General features: G+C 43.2%; 1 protein-coding gene across 1 annotated transcript in view; it reads right to left on the bottom strand.

Moving 5' to 3' along the window:
• The window catches only part of COLEC12 (collectin subfamily member 12), a 209,531-nt gene extending 185,688 nt beyond the window's left edge, over positions 1-23,843 (bottom strand). The window contains exons 1-2 of the mRNA XM_017671324.3: positions 23,659-23,843; positions 5,574-5,624 (exon numbers count right to left, since the gene is read on the bottom strand). Of these exons, the coding sequence (XP_017526813.1) occupies positions 5,574-5,624; positions 23,659-23,665 (58 nt within the window). The 5' untranslated portion in view covers positions 23,666-23,843. The remainder of the gene's footprint in view (positions 1-5,573; positions 5,625-23,658) is intronic.
• Positions 23,844-24,268: the final 425 nt, after the last annotated feature.

Below are 24,268 nucleotides of genomic sequence, written 5' to 3'. Positions count from 1 at the left end.
CATCATGTCTCAGAAAGAACCTTTCTGGCCACCTGGCTAAGCATATACATGCTGTTATTTTTCAGAAGTCCAAGTGGTCCTCTATAGTTTTAGATTCAGTTCCTCTAAACCTCTTGGCAAGCAACAGCTCAATGACTTAACTAGAGCCATGGATTTGAAGTTTCATATGCTGATCTCTTTGGAGGGCGGGTTTGTGAGGAGGGGACAGTGGAGGGAAGGGAGAGGGTGGGGCTTTATTCAGTGCAGGTTTCTCATGCTGCTTCCACAGGCCTAGCACTGTGTAGGCCGAACTGTTCAGAATGTTCTTGCTAATCTCAGATCATGTTTCAAGGGAAGAAAGAGAAAAGAGAAAGGCCAGCTTGTCTGAAACCATAGGTATAGGGAGGCCTATGAAACTGTGGGTGAACAGAACCATTCAAGGACACACCACAGTGAGTGCACTTTGGAAAAGGCATCCGACATCACCTTTTGGATTATGACCCCTACATGATGGTTCAGCAGTTCTCTTGGAAATTTTCCACTTAGCTTCAACAGAGGATTTGAGTTCTACTCCATAGAAAATGCTTCCTTTTACTTTTTGTTACTGAGTCACAGTTTGTAATTTTTCATATCTTCTTCTCTCATAGCTATTAATACTCCCTATTGCTGAATCCAAAGAAGCAATTTTGCCAAAACTTTGTGAAATACGAGCAATAAATGTTTCCAGGTGACCCCAGCTGCTCAGTATCAATCCTTAAACCTACCCATGATTTCCACAGGTAGAGCTGCGCATCTCTTGCTCCTCCATCATTCCAACCTTGGACATCCTACTATTACACCCGAGAACCCAATGCAACCAATGAAACCAGGTCAGTCTAGTCATCCCCCAGCACCCCCCACCCACCAACCAGCACAGAAAGGGGGCGAAGCAGGCTTTGAGGGAGGCTGGGCCATCTGGTGTGGTGCTCACCGTGAGCCCCCCACACTGTCTGCCAGGGTGCTGGGGCAGACAGCCACTGTCCCCGGGTCTTCTTGCCTCTTGCCTCTCCCAGTTTTCAGCAGTAAAGCAGGGGGTGTGATGGAACAAGAATCCATTAGGCTTCTGGAAGTTGGAAGAGTCCAGGGCCGACAAGGTCCTAGGCACCATGTTCAAGAAAAGGACCAAAAGGTTCAAGAAGGAACATAGTATCAGAATGTTGGCCAACACATATGGGTTGTGTGCCAGGGAGCTAGACACTGTGTTAATATAGCATCACAGTTAATTCCACAACAACTCTATGGAGTTGGCCTATTATATCCCAAACTTTACAAGTGAGGAAACAGACTTTACAGTTTTGGACAATGATATGTCCAGGGTCACATAGTTGGTAAGCACTGGAACTCTGATCCAAACGCCTGCACCTGGTTCCAGTACCCATACATCCCTAGACCTAACCACTGCACTGCACTGCCTCCAGGAAAGAGGGAAAGCAGCCATCAAATAGAAAGATGACCCCTGACCTACTCGCCTCATGGAGTGGTTGTGGACAGATACGTTTTTGTAAGTCATTTTAGAACACAAAAGTGATACACAAACGAGAGCTGGCTTTGTTATGATCATTACTATGTGGGATAAAAAGCAGGATCTGGAACTCACCCCTCTTCCCACACTTCTTCCTTCCTCCTATGGATTTTCATGCACTAATCCCTTGGAACTGAAATGACATTCTTCATTCCTCCTACTCTGTATCATTTTAAATTTAAAAAAAACCTTCAATGCATTCATGTTAATCATACTAATTAGAAGGTTTTAGAATACATTTCTGGATCAATTTATCATGAACCCCAGAATTTATAAGTTTATATTTCTCCCTTAGAATATGAACTGATCATCTTTCCCTTTCAGCTAACTATAATAATAAAGGATACTAGAGGCAAGTGTGATATTTTTTAAGAAAACAGTAACTGGGAAATAAGTAGAAAGATACCATTATAGAATATAAAATATTCTCTCTCTAGAAAATGAAAATTAATATATGTACCTCATGTTCCAGGGAATGTACTCTGCCAAACTGTAACTATGGTTACACCCCAAATTAATTAGCTCTGTATACTGAAGCCAAGAAATGCCGATCCTCAGAGCCTGATTAAAGTTTCAAATGCTCACTTCATTAACCTTGCAACATTTCCCCTCATCAAAGCAATTTTCAGAGGAGCAGATAAGTGGCAAAGTAAGATTTAACTCTTTCTCCAGACACCTGCTCAGAATTTTGGAAAAGGGGCTAACAAGCATCACATATGGAGAGACTAAAGAAAAACAGAAGGCCTGGTTAGGGCCAAAATATAGTAATGAATCCCCAAATAAACAAGGGATGACTGTCCTAAAATAATAGCAAACCATACTAGATTACTGGAGATCATTCATTTTACTCTGTATTGTAACACAGTGCTGAATTTGAAAAAGCACAATATTATTATGTGAACAGCCTTGACTTCCCATAGCACATTATTTCTGAATAACTATGTATGAATAACTTGGGAAACAAGTCCCCAGATAACAACTGGCTACACACACGTGAATAATGAACTTTTCCTGGTTCATCTGTAGTCCAAATTCAGGTCGTGATCATTATATTTACATAAACAAGGCATACCTAAATTATAGTTTAGATAATAACTAAACCCTATATATCGTCCAGTCTACTTTTGCAAAAATAAAAGTCAACAACATTAGCATGTTCTGAGTTAAGTCACACCTTTACATCTCTTTGGGAGTGAGGTTTCAGACCTGTCACTCTTTGACATTCAGCAGTGGTGGCACCAAAATGTCCAGAGAGTATTAACAGCCCCAAATCTCAGGAGAGTGTTTTTACAGCGGTGCACCTTCAAAGCCCTTGTCCATCTGGTATCTCTCGTAGGCCGAAGGCCTGTGAGGTGGACTTACCTACCTTGGCAGCTATCTGCTCACCAGAGAGCTGAGCAACTGAGGCCCACAGAGTTTACACGCCTGGTTTCAAGTCACCAGAGGAAGAGGAGGAGCCAGCAGGGCTGCCTGGCCTCTGGGTGCCTCCCACCCACCGCCTCACACCCACTTTGTTGTCCTTCAGTGGTCGAAGTTTAACCTGAAGGAATGGGATTGTTGGGCTCTGCTGCTTTCAGTGACCAGCTTTGGTCAATTCTTAGGAACTGAAAGCCCATTTACTTTCTATAAAACCGGGTCCAGAGTCCTAGGCCCTGCAAAAGCGATGAGGCCTCCCTGGTGGGGCCAGTGTCCCAGAACTGCTGGGGCGCTGCTAGGACAGAAGCTGAGCAGTCACCTCAGCCCCTTGTCTGGACCCCTCCCCTAAATCATGCTAACTTAAGGGAAGACCTGCATCCAGCCCCGGCTCCAGCTAACCTGCTTGAGTAAGGACTTAATTCTATCTGGGCCTTACCTTCCTTCTCTCTATGATTAAAAACTGATTTAAATATTCTCCAGCTCCAAAGGTCTACTTTATGCCTAATTGCATATCTATCACTTTGCCTAAAAGCTGAATCCAAGGCATTCTCAACACTGAAATGCCTAGTCAAGGTTTCCCATTTTAATTTCATCTCTGTCGTCTACTTGTACCACTTGGTATCACTCTCCCCACACATCTGTTTATGCTTTTCCCATATTTGTAAGTTGTTATCATGTCTCCTCTGAATCATCAGTTTGTGATTTTCCCACACAATTTAACCACCATAAATTAAATCCTTTCAGCAAACTGATTATGTTTTTGTGTTTTTTATTGAATACACACTCATCTAGCTAGTTACTGAAATTTTAAATAAAATTTATGAAATTTTCCCTCAAGGTCACGCTTTTTAAAGAAACCTTTTCACTTGGGTCTTCATACTTCTACTGATTTCCAAATACAAAGTTGGAAGCTACTGATTTCCAAAATATATAGGCATGTAAACATTTGTTTTGCTTTATTTTTACAAGTTTGATTTTCCTCTTTATTTCTCCCCTTTAATTTTTGCTTTATTTTGTTTTCCTTTAAAATTGTCGATTTCCTCTTTACCCCTACTACCACCTTCAGTCAACCCACCACAGGAAAGCAGAACCCAGGGTACCAATCCAGAAATATGCAGTTGTGTAGATAAAAGATGAGGGCTACGGAGGAGAGAAGGGACTGAGCATGAGCCACTCTGCTGGCACACGACTGGAGAAGCTCTGGGCCTGCTGCCACTGCACTCCTATTTTAAAGCCCTTATTTTCCCCAGAAAGAAATGCTAAAGTGTGTATCCAGAAGGAAAAATGCTGAAGCAAGGAGGGAGCCAGAGCAGCTGGGGGTTGGTAACATTAATCAAAGTCCAGCCCAAACTTTTTTTTTAAGCAACAGGAAGTAGATTCATTCTCTTATAATCTCCCTGTCTCTCTCCTCTCCTCTCTTCTCTCTCTCTCTCTCTCTCTCTCTCTCTCTCTCTCTCTCAACACACACACACACACACACACACACACACACACACACACACACACACACACACACACACACACACACTTACTCTTTTTCCTCTCTCTGTCTTGCCAAGGCACAGAAACAAGCTGGGTGGAAAAAACCTCAGTTCCTTGCACTGCCTTCAGAACTCTGCAACACTCACTGGCAGTTCAAAGACAAAGTGCAGAACATGGGAAGCCTGGTCTCTGAGAGAAGAACGCCTGTGCGCAGCAGCCTGGGAGGCAGAAGAGCATGCTTTCCCCTACGCTAGTATAACAGATCACCACAAATGTGGTGGCTTCAAACTACACACACTTTTGCCTTATTGTTCTGGAGGCCAGAAGTCTGAAATGAACTTCAGTTGGCTGAAATCAAGATGTTGGCAGGGCTGTGCTCCCTCCAGAGGCTGTGAACAGAAAACCTATTTCCTTGTCTTTTTTCAGCTTCCAGTGGCCGCCTGCATTCCCCGGTTGGGGCCCTTCCTCCACCGTCAGAGTGCATCACTCCGATCTCTGCCCACATCATCACACCACCTTCGCTCCTAATCAAGTCTCCTTCTCCTTCCCCTGTGCGGACATGCAATTGCATTTAGAGACCCCGAGACATCCCAGGATATCTCCCCATCTCAGGCTCTTCAGTTCAATCATATCTGCAGGCCACTGTGCCACAACTGGGAACATTCAGGTTCCAGGCTTGGGATGGGGCATCTCTGGGGGCTATTATTCAGCTACCACAGAGCACTTCTGTCCAGTTGGCTCCTGGTGAAAGTCTTCCTCTCAGTTGTCCACTAACATCGACTAAGTTATGAATATGGGATCTGAGGAATGAGGGCAAAGATGTTTTCTAAATACCAAATAGAGAAATCCCACATATATGGCTCCAGTCTTGTCACAGATTTACCTTTCCATCATGTTTGGCCTGTTAAGCCAGCTGTTTCTATTTGGCAAACCCTGTAAGCATCTCATTGCACCCCAAGCCTGGGTGTGGTTTCCATTCCACTGCCCTCAGTAATCATCCACATGTTATACAGAAACTCATTTTCCAACCAAGATTGCGTCTCAGAGCCAGACATGCTCATGTGTGTCAAAAATCCGGCAATGGCCTAGTTACTGTATCCCAGATGGAGCACGGAGAGGGAGAGTTGGAACTCACCAAATCTCTTGTAACCGAAGGACTGCACCTCCTCCTCCTCTGCGAAGTCGTCTGCAGGGGAAGAGAAGACACCGGGTTAACCTGCGTGGCCTGGCATGTGGGGGCAGTGTGGGACCCAGCTGCTGCCATCCCCAGCTGCTCCCTACCCTCCTTCACCATGATGCTCCCACACTGGCTTTCCTTCTGCTCCTGCGCCACACCACACTTTCTGAGAAAAACCACAGGGTCCCTGCCCTGGCTGTTCCCTCTGCTTGGAATGTTCTTCTGCACTTTATGTGACTCTTTCTAATCCAGGTCCCAGCTACAGTGTGATGCCTTTCAGAGGCTTCCCAGACCACCCAGCCATTCTCTGTCTCACCACCGTATTTTACTATTACTCTCTGATATCATCCTCGTTTATGTGTGTGTGTGCATCATCATGCATCTTGTGTGCACAAACGTTTTCCTTCTTGTTTCATGAATGAATCCTCAGTGCCCAGAATGGTGCCTCTTACAGAGCAGGGGCTTACTAAATTTTGATGAATGGTCAAATAATCAACTGTCCAAAGGGTTAAGTTATCTCCGCATAATGGGCCCAAAGCTCTCCCTGTGAGATGTGGGCTCTGGAGTCATCTCTTCCACCAACTGTGGCATCTCGGGAGCCCAGCATGACTCCAGAAATGACAACCAAATCCTTCCCCTCTCCTTCCATTGGATCAATGGGACTGACACATGGTTTCCTAGTGAATGCATTTCAGAAGACAGACCTGCTGTGGGAATTTCTAAGTGTAGGACTGCTGTGGAAACAAGAGAGATGTTATATAAACCAAGCTTTCTACCAAAAAGCCTACATCCCACTCCTAATATGGAGATGGTGCAATTCCTTATCACATTGATAAAAACAACTCATTTTACAGTTCTGACAGGTGTGAGTCTGGCAATTTATCATGTAATTAAAGGACACTTTTGATAACAAGTAAGGGTATCAAGACCAGGTCTTTCCAAAGAGCCCTAACCAATTATTCTTGAGTTGGTCACCATTACTGTGCCCAGTGGCACCCAGCTTTCTCCCCCAACACAGTTCAGTGTAAAAGCACTGATTCAGCATTTACTATGAATCACAGAACTGCCAGGCAGTGAGGCTTCAGAAGTGAGTGAAACACGCTCCCTTCCCTCAAGAAGCTGACAGGCTTTCAAGGAAGAGAGTCAAGCATGGGGAAAATAAAACCTTTGTGACTGCTTTTTTAACCCCTACCTGGGACACAGGACCTGAACCTTGAAATGTTATGGAAAAACCCACGATGTATGCTGTCTGTAATACAATGTGGTGAACCTCAGAACCCTAGTTTGTTAGGAAGTGCTGGAAAACACATGTGAGGGAGCAATGACTTCTACCAGAGTGGAGAAGTGCACATTTTTGTGTTTTACCACTATTCCCTTATTCAGAGAACAGAGATATTATTTCAAATCTAGACGGCCAGGTCTTCATAATTAGTGTTCTTATGCCAAGGATTAGGGCTTTAATTAATTCCACATGGAAGAAATGCTTACAACTAAGAGAACAGCACCTTTCTCAGTGACTGGTTAATTCAACTAATACAGACAGCCCCTACTCTACGCCTACTTTACTAAGTAGTTCTATTTCATTAATGGCTAAGAGCCCTGGTCTAGTCTCAGTTAAAGAGAAACCCTTACCTGCTGCTTCTGCTTGGAAATCCATGCACTTATTTGTTCATTCAATATACACATGCCTACAGCCTAGTGGAACTGATGAGACAGGAACTAGGTAATGATGCCCCGAGACATCAGCTTCCCCTGTCAGCAACAGCCCCTCGCCACCAAGCCACATCTACAAAACAATCTACTCACACACAGATGTCGGGGGCCCAGGAGGCATCACAGAAGATTTCACAGTAGAAATGGAAGAGTAGTTTATGCTGTGTCCCCAACAGCAAATAGTTCAAAATGTCCTGTTAGGCACTTCTGTTTTCCCCCAAGCTTTTCAGCAGGCCTACCATTACTTTGTTTGTTTGTTTTCTTTTTCCTCTCTGATCTTCCCATGCAGCATTTAGCCTGACTGACTCCTATCTCCTTCCTGAAATTTCCCTAGGAACTTCAAATGTCTCATATTTTTGTTATTAAAGTAATTCAGCTGTGCCTCTTAGTTGACACCCTCAAACCTATTAGTGGTTCAAGAAAACAAAGGCCTTACAGGTGACCCCTAATAGGACTCAAGGAAGTTCTCCTGCTTCTTGTCTTAACCCCATCTTAAAAGGATTAGGATTCTTAATGCAGCTAATAAAAGAATACAAGTTCTATCTCATCCAACTCTAAAATTTGATAGGAAATCAAATGAGACATGAGACGTACAAGTATACCATCTTACTGGGTTTGTTAAGGAAAGCAGAAGTGTCTTAGAACTTGTTAGAACACAGAGAGGTATATTAAATCAGTTTTTAATGTTTTTTCTTTGTAGGAAAAGAGAACTTGGAAACGCTGCTACTATTGCCCTTTGTTGGGAATTCCTAATGGCTTTTGAACTATTAGAGATGCTGAGAAGTGCTAAAGTGGAGGGTGGAAAGCTTGTTCTATTGTTTCACTCTATGTTTTCAAGGATTGACTTTAGAATCCTCTTTTTCATATCTTTGAAAGCTGGGTAGAGATGGGCAGGTAATGCTTATTTGTACTCTATTAATGTACATGTTCCCCAAAGACCACTGCCAAATTTTCCCAGCTGTGCAGTTAACAGCTGATTCAAGCTGGTGATGGTTGGGCATTCAGGGAAATGAGAAAGAGAAAGATGCAAGGCAAGGGCAGATAGGGCTTGTGGCTGTGTGACAACCCACATCTGGCTTCAAGCACCAAATGGGAGGAGATGAGAGGTCAGGTGTTCTTAATGCCTGAACACTTTTTTACAGCAAAAGACTAAGATAGGGCCAATGATGGCTGACAAATGGGTTTGAGGAAGACAAATAGCCTGATACTATGTGCAATGTTGCATTCTGTTCTCCGAACCTTTTCCTCACATTGTGTAGACCCACGCTAAGTGTGTCCCAGACTGTCTTTACAGTACTGGGGGTCTGCAAAGGAGACAGACTCAAAAAAGGGCATTCATTCTCCCTAGAGAATATCCAGTCACCTTAGCAATTTGCCACTTTTCCAAAGCTATCTGTGACACAGTCTAAGCCACATAACGGCTATTTTCCTACATGGGTAAGAGTTTGGTTAAGATTTAAGACCTCTACTCTCTGCAGTAGCCATAATTTGATCCCTGCTTCTGACAGAAGCTTGTCTGCAGGGAAGAAGAAACCTTAACACACTAAACAACTGAATTTGAGATTTATATCTACAAGTCTGTATTTTCTTGGCTTCTACAGCTGTACTTCAGCATTTTCCTTTTAATACCTATGGGCTACACTCTCTTTTGCTTGTCTATTTCAAAATGTGATTTTTATTTCTTTTTTACTTTCCTTGGTAACTGGCCCAGAGCCACACTAGCTAGAGGTTGTGTGACAGCAAATGCTGCACATAATTCTGCTGCCGGTTTATTCTTTGAGCCTCGGTATTCCAGAGCATTATGAGGTCCAGTGAAGTTTAGTTTTGTTGGCTTGGAGAGTTGAGAGTTATACATATTAAAATGTTCCAATCAATCTGTGGACCATGCTGTGCAATATCCCTGTGGTTAGAATTGACTTCTCCTCCACCTCCTCTCCCTCTGAACGGTCTGATGGCACTTACTTCCAGCTGCCTCATAGTCCAGTTTGTACTTTCACTCCACCAGAGAAAGCCGTGTGAAAATAGGAAACTTGTCACACCATACCATTAGCAATCAGTTCACTAATGACACTTTATGGGCACTCAATAGTTGTTAAAAATCAAGCAGTTTAGATTTATACACATGCCTGTCTCTCCTGCTAGCTGATGAATTCCTGAAGGAGATTAAATCTTTGTCTTTTTGAATATCACCATCTTTGAGGAAGATAAGAGATCTAATATTTAGTCAATCCCTCCTGAAAATCAGGTACTACCCATTCCTTATGTTTCTGTTTTACAGATGAGAAAACTGAGGCTCAGAGAAGGTTGTCCCAGGACCTCACAGCTTGTGAGTAGCCAGACCAAGACTAAAACCCCTCTCTGCAGAGTTTCATGCCATGATGGTTGTGGAGAAAGTGAAGGTTCCTATGGCCAGGATTCTTGCCTGGCCCTGGTCAGCTAGCTCACTGTACATGTGTGGGCAATATGTTGTTACTGACTCTATAAAGAGCTCGGCCCAGTGCTCTGGGCTGCTGCGTGGCTGCAAGAGAGCAGAGACTAGAGTGGTGGCAGCTCCGAGGACAGACTGAGAAGACTGTGGGGTAGAGAGCCCGGAGGCAGAGATGAAAGGATTACAGACCTGCAGACTGCTGGATGCAGACGTAATTCTAGTGCTCCACCTACTGCTGGGAGAACAAGCCAAGTAATAAACACTTTCACCCAAGAACGTTCCATTGTCATTCCTTGGTCTCACTGAATCCATAGTGAACTTGCCTGGGGCTAAAACCCATTGGCAAGACAATGGTCATTGACCCCACAGACCCAAGAAATGGCACACTGTGCTAGCTGCAGAGAACACTAAGAGGCAGTGATTTACACCACAGAATCCTGAAAAGGCTTAGGAATTTGGGGCACAGCTCACAGTGGAAGGAGAAGAAAGATGAACCTAAAGTAGGAGGACTGGATGAAAGTATGTTAAGAAGTAGTTGACCAAAATAAAAAAGATAGATAAGAAGTGTTGGTGAAGACTTGGTAAAATGAGAACCCTCATATGTTGTTAGTGGACTGCAAAATAGTGCAGCCATTTTGGAAAATAGTCTGGCAATTCCTCAAAAGTTAAAGTTAAACATAAAGATACCACATTATTTGGCAATTCCACTCCTAGGTGTGTATATATATATATATATATATATATATATATATATATATACACACACACACACACATATATATATACACACACACAGACACACACACACACATATATATATATACCCAAGAGAAATGAAAACATGTCCACACAAAAATGTGTACATGAATGTCTGTAATAGCATTATTCATAACAGCAAAAAAAGTGGAAACAACCCCAATGTCCAAGAACAGATGAATGGATAAATTGTGCTATAGCCATATAATAGAATATTATTCAGCAACAAAAAGGAATGAAGTATTGATACATGCTACAGCATGGATGAACCCTGAAAACATTTTGTTTAGTGAAAGAAGCCAGTCACAAAATACTGTATATTGTATGATTCCATTTACATAAAATGTCTACATTAGGCAAATTTACAGTGTCAGAAAGCAGATTAAAGTTACCTTAGGGCTGGGGGTTTTGGAGGAAAGTGATTGTTAATGGGTATGGGGTTTCTTCTTGGGGTGATTAAAGTGTTCTAAAATTGATTGTAATGATGGTTTCAAAACCTGTGAATTAGAAAAAAACACTGAATTGCACAGTTTAAATGAGTGATTAGTGTGGTGTATGAACAAAAAAGCCATTGGACCTCCCAAGATCCCCACAGAGCTGGGTAACTATCCCTCCCTGATCACAACAGAAGACCAAAGGTTTATTATTCAGAGAAGTTAAAACGAGAGATCTCTTGTCTAGAAGACACCAGAGAAGCTGAGGTGAGGGGGTCTGTTATGGAGTTAGGGGAAATCATACTGAATGTTCACTCAGTCCTCTTCTCCCCCTTGGTCAGACAGACTGTACCCTTCAAGGCTAAAGATTAGAAGGTTCTTCCTGGGGAATCTGCCCAGTTAAGAGAAAAACAAATGAATAATTCTGATTTCAGGAGGTGGAACAGCCCAGCCAGGTGAAGCTAGAGTGTCAGTTACAGTTCACAAAACCCCTCAAAACAGAGAGGCTCTAATTAATCTTTATAATACTCTGTCCTTACATATGAGAAGCCACCAGACATCTGACACAGACTCTAACATAAAAAGACACAAATGAAATAAAAGAACCAGATAAAACAATTTGGAAGAAATACATATTATACAGGATGATAAAAAATTTTTTGACCTTACCATTAAAACCCTTACAGAGATAAGAGAAGATAATGTATCCATAAAATAACAACAGGATGCTGTAATAAAAAAGGGACCATCAAAGAAAAAGAAATAACTCTTGGAAATTGAAAATCTCACAAAAATAAAAACCTAGAAGAGGTGGAATACACAGTTGAAATATTCATAAAGTAGGAAAAAAGGCAAATAAATAGAAAAGAATAAAGAAAAAATTAGAGAATCAACTCAGTGGGTCCAACATCCAAATAACAGGTGTTTCAGGAAAAAGCCAGAGGAAGAGATGCATCAGAGGAATAACTGAAGACTTCACAGTATAGAAGGATATGTGTCTTCAGAATGAAGAGACCCATTACTTCCCAGCACAAAGGAAGGAAGAAGAAATCCACTCCAAGGCACATCTTCATAAGACCTCAGAACACAGAGGACAAAAAGAAAATCCTAAAAGCTTCCAGACAGATAAAAGATTACTTATAAGAATTAAAAAAAAAAAGACTGGCTTCACACTTCTCAACAGCAAAACTGGGGCTTAAAGAAAAGAGATCAGTACTTTCAAAATTCTAAGGCTAAATTATTTCCAACACAGAGATTGTTTAATTAAATGAGTAGGTGACATAAAGATCTCTTCAGACATGCAGATTTCCCCAGAAATGTACTTCTCATACACACTTTGACTGAGAAGTTATTGGAGGATGCATTCCATTAACACAAAGAGCAAGCCCAGAAAGGTAGTGTGTGTTGGGTGTGTGCATGAGCTCGTGTGCATACACACCCCAACATAATCTTAACCCTGAACAGGTCAGAAGGCTCCAGGCAAGATTTCTTGAAGAAGTTGAAATCTACTATGTTTGAACACATTATTCAGAGATTTTGGAAAGTGGAAGAGACTTTGGGGATGAATAATAATGCATATATACGTAGGAAGTAAAACAAAGTAAGAGGATTATTTTCTTCTGCTGCTGTTGTTTTTTTTTTACTGAAGTATAGTTAACATACAATATTATATTGTTTCAGGTATATAACATAGTGATTCAATAGTGATACACAGTATTAAATCCTTATCCCAACTAGTGTAGTTACTCTGTCAACATAGAAAGATGTTATAGAACTATGACTACACAGTACTTTCATCCGTATAACTAATTTATATTACGATTGAGATTTTGTACCTCTTTATCCCCATTTTCCATAACCCCTCCCCATGATAATTACCACTCACTTCTCAGTGCATATGAGTTTACTGTTATTTTTTTCATTTTTTCTTTTGTTTATAGATTCCACATATAAGTGAAATCATATTGTATCTGTCTTTCTCCACCTGGCTTATTTCACTGAGCATAATAGCTGCTTGGTCCATCCATGTTGTTGCAAATGGCAGGATTTCTTCTTTTTTATGGCTAAATAATATTCCATGGTATGTATGTACCACATCTTCTTTATCCATACATCTACCGGTGGACACTTTGGTTGCTTTCTTATCTTGGCTATTGTAAATAATGTGGCATGGAGTACATGTACCCTTTTGATTCATAGATTTTGTTATCTTCAGGTAAACTCCTAGAAGTGGAATTACTGGGTTGTATGGTATTTCTATTTTCACTTTATTGAGGAACTTTCATACTGCTTTGCAGAGCAGCTGCACCAATTTACATTCCCACCAACAGTGTAGGAAGGTTGCATTTTCTCTACATCCTTGCCAACACTTGTTGCACTGTATCTATAAATTGCCTTGAGCAGGATGACCACAGACCAAGAGGATTATTAACCCCAGAGGAAACTAAGTTATGCAAGAAGAAATATGAGCTAGCTGTGAATAGTATTTACATCACTGTAATAGTACACACACTGACTATTGATTTAATATTGAATAGTACACACCCTGAGTGTTGATATATTGATCTACTATAGTTAATACTGTGTTATAATTATATTGAGATGATGTAGGGCAACAGGAAGGATCCATGACGGGTTATTAGTTGGAGGTGAAGGATGAAAGAACTTAATACTCATCTATTACAAAGGGAAGTCTATATATAATGTCTAAAACTATAGTAATAATAGTAAGGAAGGATACCATAAGCATATCTCCTAGCGTTGTGGTAGATCATCTGCATAAAGGGCTACCAACAATTCCTGCCATCCCTCCACATGCAAGTCCATTTCCACTCTCTTGAACTTGGGAGGAGCCTGACTTGCTATGGCTGATGGAATCTGCCAGAAGTAGCAGTAAGTAACCTTGGGGCCTGGGCCTTAGAGGCCTTTCAGCTTCTGTTATCACCCTTGTGGAGCCAACTGCCAGGTGAAATGACTGAGTACCCTCCTGGACTAGGATCCTGGAAGGTGAGAAATTAGAAGGGGGAGGAGAGGGAACTGGCCAGCCCTCAGCCATTCCAGCCACCCCACTGATGCTCTAGCCCCGCCAACACCTCAGGAAGCAGACACTGGCCGTGCCTGCCGAGCCTGGCCTGAACGGCAGAATCAGGAACAAATAAACACCTGTCGTTTTAAGCGTCAGGGTTTGGGGATGGCTTGTCAGGCATCAGTAGTTAACCAAAAGAGAAGTAAATGCCAAAAGAAAATGCTAAAAATGCTCCCAAGAGAATGTCCTGGTGACTGGAAAATGATGAAATGAAGGTGGGGTAGACAGGAGATTGTTGTGTGATAATTAATCTGTGATATCATTTGACTCTTTATGCACATCTCTAGCTTTGATAAAAATAAAAAACAAATGAAAGCAAACGTGAAGGGAATGAGAACGGAAGAGAGAGTCAGGTAGACAGAAAGAGCAGTGCTCGGGACCAGCAAATGCTGCCGACCAGGGAAGGCAGCCTGCCCCAGAGAGCCGGCACGTGGAGGTCAGCCTGAGCCAACAGAGTGAGGAATCTGGACTTGCCGTCTTAACCACCAGGCCTACAGGAGGCTCCTACAATTGCCAGGCTGAACAGAACAGGTTCAGGCTCTCTAAGAGCTACGCCAAAGGACCGTGGACAGAGACTAGGCTGGATTTAGACTTATTCTCCAAGCTGGGCTCAGAGCCCCATCCCCATGTGTATTTCTGCCAGCTGCCCTAAGCTGTTTCTACCTTGAGGCAGCCCCATCACTGTTATAAAAAAATGGTACAGTCCCATCAGTTGTTAAACTATTTGGTTTCTTCCAAACCAGCTGAATGTGCTCCGCTCTAAGTATTCTGGCAAGCTGGCTCTGTGTGTTCCTACCACCACTGCCTACTGCATCAGGCCTGGGTGGCGAGAAGGGGAGAGAGGGTCCCTACACCCCTGGAGCTGAATGGCTGGTGCCATCTGGACCCCTGAGTCTCTAGCCATGGTCCCCTCGTCAGTGCTCCACGGGGTCGCTTTCGTATAGTTGTCTGTGGGAACTGTGGCCTCCGCAGTGTGTCATCTGGGTTGCAAAGGAATTTGGGTATCTCCTTGGATGTGGCTGTGCTATTCTGGAAGACTTTTTTCCTACGGCAAGAGGCTGATGTAATGGTAAAGCTTGAGCTTTGGAATTAAAAGACCTGGGTTTGAACACGGGCTCCACCTGGTACAGGCAACATAAACTCGTACCTGCCCCTCAGTCTCCCTGAAGACGTGACCAATGATGTCTCCCTCACACATTATTGTGCAGGAAAAGTGAAGTGATACATTGAAAACACCTGACACATACCAGGGGCTTAATAAATAGGAGGGATTTTTTTGAAGCAAGGGAGCAGAGGTGGTGACAGCAGCTCCTCTGCTTTAAGGACCAAAATAAATATTGCAGGACTCAAATGTTCTTGAAATACAAGATAGTTGTAGGTTTTGGTAGGGACTACTTTAGCCACCTAGTTTCAAAAGACACAAAGCTCTAGTCTGAAGGGAGCATTTTGGGGAGGGTGACAGAATGGAGTTTGCTTAGCAGAAGAGTAATATGTGGGGTGGATTCAATTTGGGCTGCAGCTAACTGGCACTGAAATACCTATGTGATAAAGAAGATTTATCTTTATGTATTTGGGCTATAAAAACTGAGAGAGACATTCTCTAACCTTGATTTAACCCTAAGAGACATTTAAGTACTATCTGCCCTGGTTTCATACCTTTACAAAAATAAAATCTTATGTGGCCCCTTGTATGGTTTACTTTGCCCCACTGGCATTTCTGGGCCACTGTTGTGAAGTTCTCTGCAAACAAATGAGCTCAGAGAAGTGTAATAAAATACCTGAAGTTCAGGATAATTTTGGTCAGGTAATCAGATCTGCCTCCCACAAATGCTCCAGCCATCTCCCTGCCACTGCCCCAAATAGATAAAGGAATTTGGAGCTATTTAAATATTTGTTCATTATTCCAAACGTTACAGGAGATTTATTTTGATTACTCAGCTACTTTCTGAATTTTATGTTTTGCAACAATAGGATCATTTTGGTTCAATGATATAGGTGTCTTTTTTAAAGTCAGAATGATAAAGACATAAAATGACTCCAGTTTCTGGCACAACTTGTAATTCTGATGCTTGTAAAAAATAGCAGATACTTGTTTTTAGGATAATGAGAAAGATGATACCTTTCCCCTTCCTTTATGGTCCAACAAAATTGGAGCAATTTTTTTTGTTGTTACTTCTACCTCTAAATTGCTAGTGAGGACTAAACCAGATTTCCCCCAGCAGCCAACTTCAACAACCTAAAAAATAAGAAACAAAAATGACACACAAAACCTTGACCCCCATATTTATCATTCATGAGTAGCTGCAGGGGAGGTGATGTGCCTTTCTTTTGTGGGGGGGGCCTTCTTATCCAATCATGTCGGTCAGGTTAATAATATGAGAGTCAGGATGAGGACTTAAATCCTTGCCCTCAAATTTTATAAGGGCCCTCGAAGGGCCTCAAATACACGGATCATTTAGCAAGAAAAACTAAGGCTGTCTATTTCTCTGGAGGCACACAAAAAATTAGTAGTCTTTGTTAAAAAACCAAAAACCAGAAAACAAAAAACCTGACCCATCTGTTTTGTTTTGAAACCACTTAACTTTATGTTTAGGTTATCCAAACAATTGTGCCAAAGTAATATACTATAATTAATTACAAATGATGGACCAAAATTGAGCACAGGAGACATAGTTTGAGAAAACTAAGATTTTTTTTCTCACTTCCCACAATGAAATATCATACTTGACAGTTTCAGGGTGGTCCTGATGCACCATTTGCCTCTTAAAGAGTATTATTAGAGTCATGTAATCTGAAATATGACATATAATTCAAGATAATGAATCAGCTTCAATCTCTCCTCCAGACGAAAATACCCGTGTCTTCAGCCAGGCCACCCTCTCCACCAGAGTCTTCTGCCTGACCCTCAGATTGAGCACTTCTCACCTTCTGCTTCGGTTCTTTATGCATGAGTCTTACCCTGCCTTCCAGACTGCAAGTTTCTTAAGGACAGAGGCTATATACACTAAATATTTGGATATTTCAGTAATATACTAACTGAAGAATATTTGAATATACTTAATATAAAGAATATTGGAATATATTTAAAGAATATACTCAATAAAGAATAAATGAAAGCTAATTAGGACTTGGTGGCCCAGTTGAAATAATAAATGAAATAGAAATATGACAGCTTAATGGAAAACTAATACTACCAATGACATAGACATGATACCCTATGTTTTTAAAAATATATATATAAATCTGTTCTAATATGTATTTAGAGATAAATTTATGTTTTGATTCTTTGATGTCATATCCTTACTGGATAAAACTGGACACTGGATTTGAGCTATACATCTTTAAAAATATTATGTCATCATTAGGTGGCACAGGAACAATAGTGCTCCTGGGAAAGTCAGGGCTCCTAGGCAAACTAATGTATTTACATATATTTATCAACTTCCTACCACTATCAACAAATGAAAAAAATATACCATTTCACTATAATTACAAACATCACTATAAATATGGTCCCTGCATTTTCAGTAGGGCTGATTTTTTGCTACATTACAAGAATGACCATCACATGTGTGGTGGCTGCTGGAGAAGGACCAACACTAACCCTCTTCTCCCTATTCTAGACGTCAGCTTGAACACTCTTGTAATTTGAAAATTGTTTTCATTTCAAAACTGAACTTTTTCTCCATGGTATAAACCATATCACTTGATTAACTTAACACAAATGGTTCATAACTGGCAATTACATTACCACCTGGAGGAAGAAGCAGGTTATCATTATACAGCATAGCAGTAACTAAAATGTCTTGAGTTTTCATTAAGTGCTAGACTCCACTAGAACTTTTTTGATCTATACTAGCCTATTTAATCCTCAAAACAGCAAATCAAAAAATGGCATCAGCTAGATGTTACTATTATTCCCCAGTTGACAGATAAGGAAACCAGGGGACCCCTGGGAGATTGAGTCACTTGCATGTGGTCCCCAGGCCCTCTGGTTTCAGAGCCCACACTCACCACCACACTGAAACAATCAGGTTCTACTCCTAGGATCACCATGTGCAATTACATTTTATGAAATGATGGTATTTTAAGGTATACATTATCAACTATAAAGTTGGACTATTTTGCCTTTGAATAATAAAGCCAAGTTGTATAAATATCAACTAGTTTCCTAACATTTCTACGTCACCAAGAAGTGACTTAGGGCCAAAGAAGTGCAGCTACTTTCACAGACCCAGTGACGTTGGTTTTTCACACAGAATGCCGAATGTCCAATCTCTCAGTCTAGTGAATACAACTTCATAAATGGCTTTATAATCCCAAGTCATTCTGCAAGTATGAAGGAATCCTATTTAATATATTCAAGTCCAACAAACTTACTTAATTTTTAAATCTTCTCCCAAGTTGAGAAACACATTTCCTTTATATTTTTTAAGAGTATTGACTATATCGACTATAATATTTATGATAAATTCAGGGGTTAAAAGAGCTCTGGGATCTCTTTGGAACTTGAGTTTGGGATTATTAATTTCTTCTTACATTGCTTCTTACATACTAATTTCTTCTTACATTGCCTTAAGCAATCAGCAGTATATTTTCAAGGTACTATATTAGTTTGGGCACTTCAAATATCATTCACGTAAAGAGAAATCAAATCACTGTTTGATAGAAAAGTTACCTCCCTCAAGCTCTGGCTGTTTGATATGGTTAGAAACTGTGCTGTCAGCAATGAAAAATGAAATACTTTCTGTGAAGAATGCCTCTACCTCCCCATCCCTTGTTTAAAATATTTACTTTTTATTATTTTTTAAATTTTTACTGATCACCTACAGGTGGTTACAGTCTGCTCTTGAAAATGGCACTTCTGACAAAGTCTCCTTGCTTCATGGCAAACCTGTCAGCAAGATAGGTGCAAGGGCTGTTTTCAGAGTTGATGGTTTCAGTGAGCTATTCACATTAATTCAACCAGTCCTAAGCAAAACCTTCCAGAAAATAAACTCTACACACAGCAGCAACCCAGGGAATCTGCTTTACCTTTGCAAGAGCTCCCATCTAGCGTCTCCTTTAGCAGCTGACTGAAGAGCACATCAATTTTTTCAGACCTTTGATGCCAGGTTATTACAGGTCTGAGTCCAGATGGTAGGACTTCCTCTACCTTGCTCACTCAGTACCTAGTGGAGTGTGGCACACAGTAGCACTTAATGAAGATGTGCGGGCAGAATGCAATTTTAGGGTGTGGCTGGGAGGGACCCTAAGCTAGAGGGGCAACACGTGGATTCTGGAGTCAGACTGAGGCTTGAACCCCAATTTCCCCACTGACCAGCTGGGTGTCCTTTGACAAGTATAACTCAATCTCTCTGGGCATAAGTTTTCCTATCTGTAAAGTGGAGGAAATAATAATGCCTGGCTTGGCAGGTGCTCCTCATCAGTTATTATTAAAGGGAAAAATAATAAATAGGGATATTAAGTGGCCCATCAGTTGTACCTAGGTTGTTTGTGAGCACAAACCATGATACGGATCAGTCCCTGGCATTTATCTTCCAACACTTGACCCTGTTCCCTGCCGCAAGGCCATAGACAGCAGCTCTAGAAGCTAAGATAATAAGCCTGTGCTTCTGGAGAGTCAGAAGAGCAGAAGATGGAAGGGGCAGGAGAGCCTGACAGAGCTGACCCATGGTGGGGGATGGACTCTCTTCACAGAAGATTACCTCGAAGACCTGGAATGCTGTCCCCCTCCCCCCACGTGCCTGAGGCTTTGCATTTTTCCTCCACCAACTAAGGCTCCAAAGCACCGTGCGCACACACTGCTTGCAGGAAGGCTGTGCTTTGCCCCTGCTCTGGGCTGCCTCTCCTGAGACCACACCCTTTCTCCCACCAAGGAAGACATGGGTCAGGCTTGCTTTTGAGAGATTATTCACATGCTGGCTTTACCCAAGGCAAAATGTACTTTTTCTATCACAAAATTTAAATGTCTGTTTTCCCATTTTAAAACTAACAATTCAAAGGCCATTTAACTTACTTTGGCAGCAGTTGCATCAGCATCAACTGTTTTGAAATTATATTTTAACAAGATAAGCATTAATTCAGAAAATTAGGCACCTAGTTATGCTACTACTTGAAAGCTAATATCTGCCAGCTTTCCCCATTCACACCATTAACAGTGGATAAGCCACATGGCTGGGAGGTTGGGGGGGTGGGCAGAGGAACAATCTTGGGAAACTGCATAGGAGACCACAGAGAAGATCTATACTTAGCAACAATGAAACCTCATATTAAGAATGTCAAGCATCCCCAAAGTAATGAAAAGTCAAAAGTATAATTAGACTGCAAATATGCCTTCCAGAGGAAGGGGCAGCCCCAATTCCCAATCGGTGAAGGGGGAAAGGCCTCATTGTGTTTCCATTTCCCTTCAGAAAAAACGATTATTTCAATGTTAAATGTAGTCGGCACTTACACTTTTTGCTTATCCCAGTTAAGGACAAGAAATCTTAAGACACTGAGAAAGCAAGGAGACTGTGAGTCCAGAAAAACAACAGGCAGTAGGGGGATATACTGCTTATTAGTGCATTTTTAAAGTATTATTACCAAACAGTACTCTAGAAATATTTATATACAAAAGCACAAAAAAGCAGCAGCTAAATACTATGCTTTGATAGCATTAACTTCCTTCCTGTATTAAACTGTAACAGTGGCTTTGGCCTCTGTTGTCCCCTGTGCTGGTGGTTGCTTTTGGCCGTCTCTTAGGCAACAAGTGCTGCTGCATTAAAACTCTCCAATATTCCCAACTTTCAGCACTAGAAATGTGACTTAATAATGATGCACCTAACTCTAGAGGAGTCAGATTCTTTCATAAAGAATGTGTTATCTAAAACCATGGATTTACAAAGGAATACAGCTAATTGAAAATGAGATAGGCAATAAATTAAAACCAACATCATGTCTTAATCTTCAAGTGTTGCAGCAATGGAGCAAGTAATTTTCTTCTGGAAAATAAATAATGATGTCATTATTTTGGTACTTGAGACTCCAGAGATGGAGGAAATAGAGACAGATATTTGCTGAATGCAACAGATAGGTGGCGTTGTGGCTCCTGGCAGATACAGAAATACCTCCAAAAGCCTGGGTTATTACAAGGGCTATGTCCCAGGTTTAAACGACAGAATTGAGAAGTCCAACAGGCATCTAACTCCCACAGGAGCTAAATTTTTGCTTTGGAAAATAAACTTCCATGACTTCTAAGTTGACCACTAATTTTCAGTCTGGTTAAAGAATGTTTTAGTTGATACTTTAATGTTAAGCATTTGCAAGGCTTGTCATTGACTTCTATCATTTAGGGAAGTCAAATTCCAATGAAACGTAGGCTTTCTTAAGCATAATGAGTTAAAACTATTCGACATAATCATGAACCCAAGGAAAACTAGATTGGTTACCTATGGCAAATTGTCAAAATAATTCCACTTGGTAAAGGCAGCTTTCCTTTTTGGCTAAGAAATACACACTATGCTTGTGTCTAATTTCTTGGCTCCACCCCCTTCCTGGCTGCTGTACCAACTGCGGGTTACTTGGGTATTTAGCTGTCTGAGATGCATTTTTCTTCTAGTCTGCACCAGAGGTTATCATATCTGGTGTCCTAGCTCTTTCCAAGCAACACAGGGAAACTGACAAAGCTTGTCTTTAGATGCCTACCATCCTCCTGTTTGCCAGTTTCTATTTCTTCTTGTCAGTTTCCACAGCTATTAAGCAGGGGTTAAAACACCTACAAAGTTGTTGAGAGGGTTAATTGATAGAGTACTGGTAGAGCCTATAGCACTTAGTAGGTATTAAAAAAATGATTACAGTTCCCTTCGTTCCCCACCTCACCAACCAGACAAATGAATGCAAACCACACAGTAATAGTTGCTAAGCAACCTTACAGCAATGAGTCGGCTCCAGGAGGTCTACAAACTGGTCCAGAATGCAGCATTAATCTCACAAAAATATGTTTAGGACTCTCAGGTATGTTTTCCATTAGCAGATTTGAATTAACATTGAAAAACACCCAAATTGCAGTAATAGTCATTTATCCATCCAAAAGCTAACAAGATTTTCAGGATTTAGGAACCCACACGGGAGCTGACGGAGTGAGCAGCTGGCTTATCTTCCCAAAAGTTCAAAACGACTGACCTCGGTGACCAGCAATGATAAGATTAACTTCTGGCTAAAGCGATAGTAGCTGAGCTCCAGAGTAACGTTTAGCCCTGTGAACTCTTTCCTTTCTGGAAGGATCCTTGAATCAATTCTAGCTAATGAAACTACATGTTTCCTAAAATACAAATGAGAGAAGAAAAACAGTGGAAATACAAGGAACACGCACCCGGCGTTTTTAACATTCTTTAATCAGAAAATTGTATCACATCTTTTGTTTCTCGTCCCCTGGGGCGGGCCACTTTTCACCTGGAGTTCCTGCCCCCTCCCTTCCCAAGATCTGATGCGGAGACCTAAAGCCTTGCTTGGAAGCACAGACAACTGGTAGGACGTTATTGCTGCGTATAGTTTAGCGAGATCCTCCTTTCTGCGAAACCTGGAGCCAAAAGTTACTTTTCCAGCGCGAGGGCCTCCCCGGGTTACTCCTCGGACAGCAACCCCGGCGAATCCAAGAGGTCTCGGCGCGTGGTCTCTGCGGCTGTGCGGCGGGAGCCCCGGCCACGGCGGCCAGGCGGCATTTCGCACCAGCGCTCTCACGCAAGCCCGGCCCTCGCGGGGACGGAAACGTGTTATCCTAGCTCAAATCCAAGAACTCGAGTTTGTGTGAACACCAAGTCGGCCCATCCCCAAAGGAGTCCCTTTGATACCGCCGCTGTATTTATCTCACATAGATACCGGACTCTGCTGACAAATCTGTGTTTCTATTAAACAGAAGGCTGCCCCGCAAAGTACTCCTGCGATTCCACTTAAAGGCACCATAATATCTGACACTTTCCTAAACTGGCTTGCAGAGGACACCGCCCAGAGACGATTAACAGGATGATTTGTGACACCCTTGAACACACGTGGGCACACCAACTTCACAGGCGGGCAAACGCAAGGGACGCGGAAGCGAGGGCAGTTAACTTTTCAGGCAGTGGGTCTCATGGAGAATGATGCCAAACGCGCTCCCCGAGCCAGCTGAACCCCGCGGGCACCTAATCATTGCCAGATGCGGGGAGGCGCACCGAGAGCATCCCCGAGTCCCGGAGCAGACACCGGCCCGCGGCTCGGCCACCTTCCGCAGGGAGGGCCGGCACCAGCGGGGTAGAGAGGACCAGGGAGCCCGCGCAGCGCCGCAGCGTGGAGACGCACCGCGGGGAAGGCGGGTGCCTCCACTCTCTTCGGCATATTTTTTCAATTAAAAAGTTGGGAACTGGAATCCGTAAACAACGACTTAGGACTTCACACTACTTTGCAGAGACACAACGGGGAGGGGCTCTTACACGCTTCAAATCCCCCAACCTCCAGGTCTCCGGCTGTGCGGACTCCGGGGCCGGGGAGCGCCCCCGGTGTGCACGCCCCCACCCCGCGACGCGTCCCCGCAGCCCGCGGAAAGTTCGCTCGGGGATGCGCTCCGTCCCGCCCGGAGTCCCACAGCCCCGCGGCCCGCCGTCGCCCTACCTTTCATGGTGACCGAGGAGCCGCGCCGCCAGTCAGGAGCTCCGCGCCGCCGAGGAAGTTCGCGCCGAGCAGCCGCTCACTGCGCGCCCATGGCAGCCGCGCCACGCGCCGGCCGTCCGCGCCCAGCTCTCCCTCGCCGCCGCCGGCCGCGCTCGGCGCTCTGAGCCTCGGGGCCGCCGCGCGCGCCGCTCCCCCCGGGCGGGAGGTGCCGCTCCCGCCCGCGCCCCTCCCCCTGGCCTCCGGGGCGCGCGGCCCGCCGCGCCCACGCCTCCCGCGCCCCCCCCCCCCCCCGCCCCGCCCTCGGCCCGCGCTGGCCCTGCGCGCCCGCTTTCTCGCCGCGCCTCAGCCCCGCGCCCTCGCTCGCCCGGTTCTGTCTCCTTGTCGGTGGACCAGCGGCGGAACGAGGTCGGGAGAAAGCGTCTCGGGGGCGGCCAAGCGCTCACCTCGGTGCCGCTGCTGAGCTCGTTTCTAGACGCCAAACGACCTCGAGTGTGGGGCGGGAGAGCTGAGGCGCAGCAGTGTCCCCGGTAGGCAGAGGAGGCCTGCCCCTTCCCCTGACGGCTGTGGACACGGAGGGTTCCAGGATTGCGCAGGAGAACGCCCTCGGGCC

Source organism: Manis javanica, chromosome 9 (assembly GCF_040802235.1).
Source record: "Manis javanica isolate MJ-LG chromosome 9, MJ_LKY, whole genome shotgun sequence".
Classification (NCBI taxonomy): domain Eukaryota; kingdom Metazoa; phylum Chordata; class Mammalia; order Pholidota; family Manidae; genus Manis; species Manis javanica.
Note: the sequence above shows the minus strand (reverse complement) of the source record. Positions and strands in the feature narration are given on the sequence as shown.